Raw genomic sequence first — 9,814 nt, forward strand, 5'->3', positions numbered from 1 at the left:
TTATTTTATATGTCTAGTAATAGACAAATATATTTCACTATTTTAATCATGTAGCCTATTTCAATACAGCTGAGGAAATTATTTAAGGCAGAAACTTAGAACCTGCTCTCCAGAAGATGAAGAATATATTGCTCTATATGTATATGTGTAATTTAAATTATGTTCAGTCATGTAATTACTAGCATATTTATAATTTAGTTGCATCAGGTATTATGTATACCAAGGGTAGTTAGGAAAAACCAAATGCGAAAAACTTTTCAATCTATATTACTCAGCTCTTACAAGGAAAACATGATTTAAAAAGCACAAGATGCAATAAAAATTTTATTTTCTTAATTAGGCTTGAAGGCTATCAGGTTTTTGGTCATAAGTTCAAATGATACATCTTGTTACTAGCAAATTATTTCTAGATAATGGAAAGCCCTTCTTAGGATCAGGTAAAGTTGACAGCTTCCTACTAATAGGTACTTGAAATTTCACATTTATACCCCAAGCACATTAATTTTCTGTTGACATAGAAATATCCTGGGAGGGTAGCACTCCATTTTTATTAGTCATGTGCACCTTAGTGTATACGAGATAATTAGCAGACATAGTTTTGGGTACAGAGAGGTTAAACAGTTAAATAGAGGAGTTAAATCTATCAGGTCATTTGGCTATCCCAGATGGGGAAAAGGAATCTTAAGGGAAGGAGAAAAGGAACACAAAGGTACTAAGTACTAGAAATGGCACATAAAGGGCAGTAAGTGCCACTGAAGACATACTCTAAAAATTTCATATTTTTTACTCTTAATTATAAGCTATTGAATTTACTGCTTTGGTTCTTTATATCTGAACACAAGTGGGTAATAAAGGTATATACAGCTATGTGCCCTGTTTGTTTTTTGGAACATACTGGTGTGCTCTGAGACTTCACTACCTTGCAATAGCAAGCTAAGCTATAGTTAGGGTTTATATTAGTATCCAGATATTTATTTTGGGTGGTTGTGCCAAAAAATACCTTCTTCATTGGCTTTGCATGTCGACATTAGAAATGTAATTTTCTACACTACATTAGAAATAATTAGAATCTGCTCAGCAAAATATGTACATTACTGGGAGGTAGAGCTCTTTTAGTTTAATCTGTAGTGTCGATTAGCATTTCCTGGAGATCTGTCTTTGTTTGCTTCATGGGGACTCCTACAACTAGTCCTGGCTCTAAGATGACGTCTCTATTTCTTCAAGATAATGGCATTGCTGGGCCATATTGGGAGGCTCTGCCATCATTCATCCCCATTAATTTGATTGTACATTAAGGGCCATTCCTTGGCAATCAGGCGTCCCTCGTGATTGATCCTAATAAATTTTAATTGCTTACAAGTTCAGTAACTTGATGTAAGAACACGCACAATATCTAAACAATATATTATACATCCCTCAGTCTTTAATTGCTTTGTTTTCATACAACACAAATAAAGACTAGAAAGTTACATTTAATCTATTGCGATATAATCATTTGTAACTGTGCTGATTGTTGCTTTGCTCCCTTATTTAATTTCCCTCAGGATATAACCTATATGTATTTTAAAACGTATTTGTTCCTAAGTATACAAATAATTTGTAACTAAGTATACAGATTACATGAATTGCTTCTATGGTAATAGTACAGTGACTGTCTCTCTGAATTTATTTTAAGGAGAAAGAAACTATTTATACCAACTATGAAAGCACTAAGGGCACTATCTCCTTACTAGACTTCAGACGTCTTTATAGTTACCTACTTTTATTCAGCTTATGCTTGTTTTAAGATCATATTTCAAAAAGTAAACACATAAAAATGATGGAAATATACAAGTTATGCCTGACATTAGGCTGTACCTGGATTTTTAATCCTGTTAGACAAGAGATGTGAATATCAGAATGACTTGGAAGATTCGATCCAGTCACATAATCTGGTCCAATAATTCCTTGGAGTGATTCTTCTTTTAGTCTCTTTAGTAAAGTTGAATAAATCATTCTTTGTGAATCAGAAGGAGGTGTATAAGGAGAGTCTTCCAATGATCTATATTATCAACAGATGTCAAAATTTCGTTTTTGTAGAATCATAGAATTATTGAGGTTTAGATTAGAAATAATCTCTGATGATGATTTAGTTCTCCTTTATAGATGGAGGCAAATTAACTTTAGACTTAATTTATAATAAAACAAAGGACTTTCAAAAAGCAGAAAGAACAGTATTGTAAATTATTACTATACGTTACTGATTTGTTAGCATAAAATGAATATATGCTAAACAAATCAAGATTCATTATTCTGCTAAAATTTATAATGAGACCATGTACACTCCCAACAGATTTGTCCATGAAATTGCAATTTGCAATTTGCATTCCAATTTTTATATTACATTAACTCACTCATAGGTGGACTGTGTACAAGCTCTCCATGCATCCAGTTCTCCAGAAAGTTGTTCAATTTTTAAAGGTACTGACACCTCCCGACGTTTTAACAGCTGACTGAATATGTGAAAGAAAATTAACATGATATCAAAAACTAAGATTTGAGAAAATGCAAGTGAACTTTAACTGCCATTTTAGATTTAACAACTATTATTCAAAAATATATTTGTGTGTACACGTATTATACATAGTAGTATAGATACAGATGCTTACTTGTATATTTAGCAAAGTGCCTGGTAAGTCAAAGATATTCAGTAAACATTGGCTGTATGAGTGACTGAGTGATTGAGTGGACGAATAAATGACCTGTATAATGTATACAGAATGGTTAGCCAAGTCAAGCAATGTTGGATAATAGCCATAGTGAGGGAGAATGCTTAACCATGACCCTGATCATTTAATCCTGGATGACAGATGTATAATGATACCATTAAAACAATACACCCACACACACAGGAGAAAGAGTAGATTTGAAAGGAAGCTGATTTTAATTCTGAGCATACTGAGTTTAAGGCTGGAGTTTAGCAAGCTGCTGGATATATATACACGTAGGAGCTTGGAGAGTAGGCTATGCCTGAATATAAAATACTGAGTCATCTCCGTAGAGGTGATAGGCGAGGCTAGAAAACGGTGAGGGGTGAAGTTTCTGAAGGACAGAGTGTAGACAGGAGAGAGGAGAGGAGGAGCGGAGACTTGGGAGGAGAGTGCGATGTGGAGCAGGAAAAAGGGAAGGAGAGGAGGAGAGAAGGAAAGAGAATAAAACTTTGGGGGATCATATATTTATTGGGTTAGGAAAATAAATATAGGCAGCAAGACAAGACAGCAAAGATGGAACTGTCAGAGAGGAGAAGTTCTTTAACATTAGGGAATTCTGAATTTCTCTTTCTCAACTAACATGTTTCCCTTAGACATATTCTCTCAAGTCTCTTCTGTCGTCTAAATAAAACCCTTCTTTTTACTCTTTTTTTTTTTTTTTTGAGACAGAGTCTCACTCTGTTGCCCTGGCTAGAATGAGTGCCGTGGCATCAGCCCAGCTCACAGCAACCTCAAACTCCTGGGCTCAAGCGATCCTCCTGCCTCAGCCTCCCGAGTAGCTGGGACTACAGGCATGTGCCACCATGCCCGGCTAATTTTTTTTTCTATGTATTTTTAGTTGGCCGATTAATTTCTTTCTAATTTTAGTAGAGGCAGGGTCTCGCTCTTGCTCAGGCTGTCTTTTTACTCTTAATATTAATTTTGTGCTTAATTATTTTCTTCCCCTTTACTTTCATCATTATATATAGCTGAATATATTTGATTAAACATTATTTTAATTCTATGTGATACATCCTGTTGCTCCCATAATATATTTTAATACTGTTAAAAGTTGCTTTCAAATTTTGGTTATGTTGCTTATGTAGAAACAGATTTTTCCTTGAGCACCCTGATAGTATTAATTCCACATTATTCCTTAGTTTGCATTTGGTGGCAGCTACTGCTTCACTGACACAATAGAGAGAAATTAGGAATGAGAAAGCCTGTTTCTCTCAGAATGCTCTGTCCCATATGAAGGGTACTCAGAAAAGTTGTGCACCCACAGACTCTCAGCATTTGTTAAGAGTTAAAAAGCTCACCTATTATGCCATTTAGCAAACTAGAAGACTTGGAAATGGGTTTTCATGGACGGCATTGTGAATTTTATTTTTGAGTATAATACATTTGAAGCATAATGGCTGAAGTTCAGCAAGCTATTAGAAAATGCAGGAGTTTGGCTGGTAGGTTATGCCTGAATATAAAATATTAATAGTAAGTTACCTGCTACTCACAAACCCCCTTTACTTTCCCTTTTTCCACTATAGAAATTAGAAAGCTGAAATGCCCAGTTTCCCATCTTCTTTGAAAATTAGGTTATGCAATTCTGGCCAGTGAGATGTAGGCATAAAACCCTAAGGTTTTATCCTACCTGGATAAAATGGTCTTGCCAGGAAAAAGCCCTTTGTGGTCTCTATTTTTCACCCTTACCTCTCTTTCCTGCTTAGAAGGTAGTCATTATATATGGAGGTTAGCACCTATCTTGTAACCACAGGAAACTCAAGCAGAGCAAAGAAGCCGAGAATGTCAGAGTTGAAAGAAGGGGAGAATACAGATCCTTGATGCAATCACTGAACAGCTGTAACAGCCCTAGAATGCCTAGCTCACGTGTCTTAACATGCAAGATCAATAAACTCTATGAGTTTAAGCTAGTATTAGGATTTCTGCTATTTACAGCCTAATGCATTCTTAATTTGTATAGTTAATTGCTACTTTATTACAAAGTGCATGCTGAGTAAATAATGAATGCATATAATAATACATTTGATGCCTTCGATAAGCCACTTAGAGACTATCTACCTTAGTGAAAGGAATTTTTCTATAATTTTATGATAGAAGAAAATTTTTTTTACCTTGTGTACTCATAAAGTGCTGGAACAATGCTTTGGTACTGTTTTCTGATAGCCAATAATGCACCAATATAACCACATAATATTAGCAACTCATTTCGAGCTCTAAAAGAAAAAATATTTAAATTTTTAAACTTCCACAATTTGAGGCATAGAATTTTACTCTCATCTATAGTTCATGTACTTGTATCTCTATATTTTGATGGGTGACATTTATAGCAATGTATGTTTAGGAAATTTTATTCATTCATCTGTTAATAATGATTTATTCATCAATTAATAATTCATATTCAGACATTTATGTTATACCATAAAATATAATTTAAAATAAAAGTCTTTAAATAGTATTTAACTCTTGCCTGCTTGTTTTTCTCTATTCCCTGGCTGTATCTTCATGTGATTAGTTTCTAAATAACTGCTTTGGTCAGAGGTAGGAGTTCCTGGCATTCTGTGTGGATTCTAGGAAAGGGTAACGCATATCGACTGCATTTCTTGCTGAGGGAATTTGCCAGTTTCCCAGGCTGCGGCATCACCTTTTCCACTTAGGCATGAAACTGAAAAATGCCCAAAACCTTTCTTGCAAATTGAGTCTCTGAGGGCTTTAGTTATATGGACAATAACTTAAATGGTGCTTGACTTCAGGGATGGTGTCTATTTTCTACTTTCTAGCACTTTTTCTTCTTTCCCCCAAGCCTAGTCTTGTGTTTTGTATACAATGAATACTTAATAAATATGGCCATTAGTTTCATGAGGTCCAAAACCATCCAAAGGCTTTGGACTAGTATTCTTTGAACCAGGTGTCTGTGTGTGTGTGTGTGTGTGTGTATGTGTGTGGACATGCACATATGTAAACATACATGCACTAACTGGGACCACTAATATTTAATATTTGGTTTCAAGTTGACCTCTATATTTTTTCATAAGACTATAATAAATAAAAATGTGACTGTTCTACAAGTAAAGCTACCTGTCCAAGATGATCCTATTTCTTGATCTGAACATCAAGAACAATAGAGCCATTTAAAATATTGCATAGATACACTTATATATTTTGAAGAAAAAGTACTCACGCAGTACATGTATGCAAGACTAATTTTTCAGTACGAATATAACTCAATAGGTCAAGAATGGGGTAAACGGTATCCAGCGTCCAATTTGAATTACTGATGTATTCTGACAAAATAAAACCAAATAAAAGGTTCTCTAAATAATAGTATCAAACTTGTTCATCCAATTTTTAACATAGCTGATTAATTCTTTGCCAGTCAGTCCTACCTACCTCTTTATTTTCTAGATCACAAGTATTTTCCTATTCACTCTCTCTCAGGTCCCCATACCATAAAATCAAAAGAGATATCATATTTCACGTTAGTAATCACTCTCTTTTTAAAATTTAAGATGACTAGTTCTTGATTTGAAGATTTGAATTAAGGCTGATCATCCATATGAATGAAAAGATCAAATAAATGAGTAGATTTTACATTATACTACCAACTAAAAACTTACCTTTAACAAAGTCAATACCAACAGGGAGGGCTTTTTCAGGTTCTTGACTTAACAAGTAATACTTTACAGTTTCAAATATATTGCCATCTGCACAGGCTGTCTCAGCTAACTTCATACATTCTTCTACTGTGGGTAGCTTGCACTAGAAAATAATTGATTTGACGACAGTGTTACTAAAATTTATAGAGATAAAAACAATAGTATGAGTACTAAATATTTTGAATATTCTTACTATGGTTTTCTTATTACAGCTGCCCCAAATAGATGTAAATTAAATTATTTGGCTTAAGAGAATATATTTATGGAAATATCTTTAAGATCTAAAAACAGTAAGTGGTATTCATTGGCTAATGAGTCAGTAGTTTTTCATCACACAAATACCTAATAAAAGAGGTGGAAGTAAATTGTCCTGGTTGTAATTTTGGAATTAGTACCAAATGCAATTTGGGAAAAAATGATGAGATTATTTTAGAACAAATATACTAACCATTGCCAAAACTACATTAAAAATAGCAAACATAAAAGGTGCATTATTACATATCCTCTACACTGTAATTTAGTTTGACTTGGCCTTTGAGTCAATGCAACATTTCAGAGACACAAAATATGTAAAAGCTCTAAAAGTTTTTAGCCTTGACATTTTGAAATGCCACAAAGTGGAGATTTTAAAAATGAAAAGTCACCTTCCCATTTTTTCTAATTTTTTTTTTTTTTTCTGTTAAAACTGAGAGAGCCCGATCCTCCCTCAAGTGAGATGGTCTGCTTCCATAATGTGGGCAGGGGTTAAGTTACGTTTTATATAAAATTCTGATATGTTTATGATTTCTGAAGCTTAAGTGTTAAAGTTTGTTTCAAAACAATGTTGATAGTTTCATACTTTGTTTCAATTTATTTAATGCATTTATGAATCATTTCATATTTCCTGTTCTTTAAGTAAATTTAACTTTTTGGATCTCAATTTCTCTCTCAAAAAATTACAACAAACTGAATTAAGGGGGCTCTCATATATATGACATTTCATATTATTTCTCAATACTCACAAAATGCCAGTTATTTACTGAGCAACTAAAATGTACTAGGTACTGTACTTGGCTGGATAGAAAAATGGTTTCTTCATCTTGATACGTGCTCAAGCATAGAAGGAATAAAAAAATGATTCCTATTGAAATATTATCTTCAAATAGAATAATAATAAGAGGGAGATGATCATCCTTGTAATTCTTATATCTTAAAATTCCAAAAATTAATATGTTAATATCATATCTGATTATATAATTTTTAGTATTACAGGTGGTCACCAACTTACAATGCTTTGACTTACTATCTTTTGAGTGCAAAACTGATACATATTCAGTAGAAACCATATTCCAAGTACCCTGTATGTTGTATACCATTCTGTTTTCCACTTTCACTACAGTATTCAATGGATTACATGAGACATAAAACATTTTATTATAAAATAGGCTTTGTGTTAGATGATTTTGCCCAAGTGAAGGCTAATGTAAGTGTTCTGAGCACATTTAAGGTGGGCTAGGGTACGTTATAATGTTCGGTATGTGAGGTGTATTAAATGCATTTTCGACTTACAGTAGTCTCAACTTATTGCAACTCGAGTCATTGAAAGTCGAGGAGCATCTGTACTTATGAAATTGTTCAGTGTTATTAACACCTTTGCACATACTCATTAGTCTTTCTAAAAGTATTAATGAAGTCTGACTAGAGAGTCTAATTCTATCCTTTTTGAATATGTCACAAAAAGACCAGGTGAATAATATTCTCGTCCCTATCATTAAAAGCTATGTAAGCTTAGACTACTCATTTAGTCTTACTAAACCTTGATATTAACATCTGCACCTTTTTTCTCAGAGGCTATCTGTTAGTGTGCAAACACTGCACAGTAAATGTGAAGAATAATTGGGAAAAAACCCCTCCTGCTTCCATCCATGTGCAATTTAATTTCAACATAAATACAGCTTTTAGCTGTCATGTGTATAAAAGCAAAGCAAAGGTTACTTAAACAATAACTTACAGACTACAAAGTGTATACAGAAGTTAAAATCTCTCATAATTCACAGCCCACTGGTAACTTTGAACATTTATCCTTTCACGAGTATTTTCCCTGATGTCTCTCTCATTTTCTCTCATACACACACACATATACACACACACACACCAACATACACACATCTACCCATACATGCTCACTCACATACACTTTTGGTCTGTCTGTATTAACATAGTACTCAATTAATATCTGCTGTTTAATGCACAGGGCCACTCACCCACTAGGGGAAAAATCAAGGTTCAAATAAGTGAAACAAAACTTTCTTATTTTGAAAGTTAAAGATGAGAAAATGTTCTATTTATATCTTATCTTTTTCTTAATAGAACTGCAGGTATCTTCTTACATATGCTATAAACAAAATAAATATGTATATTCACAGTTATTTTCAAAATGAAATCATATGGTATACATATTTGTGTCTGCTTTCTATTTAACTGCTTTATAAGCCGTTTACTCATGTCAATAAAAATAGAGCTTTGTAATTTTTTAATGGATTAAGAACATTGAAATATAGAAATATACTGTAATTTATATAAATAACCCCCCTACCGTTGAACATATGGGTTGTTTTTATATATAATATTGGTACATTGCTTCCTATATTCTGCAAAGGAGTATATTTTTAAAGCACTTTAGAATAATGCAAGTACATTTCATTGTATCTCATTAACTCTTTTAAAGATCCTAAGTTGTCTTTTTTTTTTTTATTTCAAGGTATTAAGCAGGGACAAATGTTTTTGGTTACGTGGATCACTTTTGTAATGCTTGAGTCATGGCTGTAAGTGTGCCCATCACCCAGATAGTGTTAATTGTACCCATTAGGTTGGTTTTTGCTCCTCCCTGCCTCCCTTCTCCCCCCTGCTTGATTTCCACTGAGTTTTACATTCCTCTGTGCACAGGTGTGCTCATCAGTTAGTTCTAATTAATAGCCAGTACATGTGGTGTTTGTTTTTCCATTCTTGGGATACTTCACTTACGATAATGGTCTCCAGTTCCATCCAAATTGTTGCAAAAGGCATTAATTTATCCTTTTTTATGGGTGAGTAGTACTCCATGGTAAACATATACCACATTTTGTTCATTCATTCATTAATTGATGAGTACTTGTGTTGATTCAACATCTTTGCAGTTGTGAATTGTGCTGCAATAAACATTCAAGTGAAGGTGTCTTTTTGATAAAATGACTTCTTTTCCTTTGGCTAGACACCTCGTAGTTGCAATGCTGGATTGAATAGTAGGTCTACTTTTGGTTCTTTCAGGAATTTCCATACTGTTTTCCATAGAGGTTGTACTAATATGCAGTCCCACCAACAGTGTATAAGTGTTCCTTTCTCTCTGCATCCACGCCAGCATCTGTTGTTTTGGGACTTTTTAATAAAAGCCATTCT

The 9,814-nt window shown here is 33.7% G+C and overlaps 1 protein-coding gene across 1 annotated transcript in view; it reads right to left on the reverse strand.

Annotated features, from left to right (window-relative positions):
* The window catches only part of WDR17 (WD repeat domain 17), a 121,917-nt gene that overhangs the window by 3,350 nt on the left and 108,753 nt on the right, over positions 1-9,814 (reverse strand). Inside the window, exons 22-26 of the mRNA XM_012651639.1 lie at positions 6,362-6,503; positions 5,926-6,028; positions 4,859-4,960; positions 2,394-2,492; positions 1,858-2,041 (exon numbers count right to left, since the gene is read on the reverse strand). Of these exons, the coding sequence (XP_012507093.1) occupies positions 1,858-2,041; positions 2,394-2,492; positions 4,859-4,960; positions 5,926-6,028; positions 6,362-6,503 (630 nt within the window). The remainder of the gene's footprint in view (positions 1-1,857; positions 2,042-2,393; positions 2,493-4,858; positions 4,961-5,925; positions 6,029-6,361; positions 6,504-9,814) is intronic.

Source organism: Propithecus coquereli, unplaced genomic scaffold (assembly GCF_000956105.1).
Source record: "Propithecus coquereli isolate 6110/MARCELLA unplaced genomic scaffold, Pcoq_1.0 Scaffold36, whole genome shotgun sequence".
NCBI classification, from domain to species: Eukaryota; Metazoa; Chordata; class Mammalia; order Primates; family Indriidae; genus Propithecus; species Propithecus coquereli.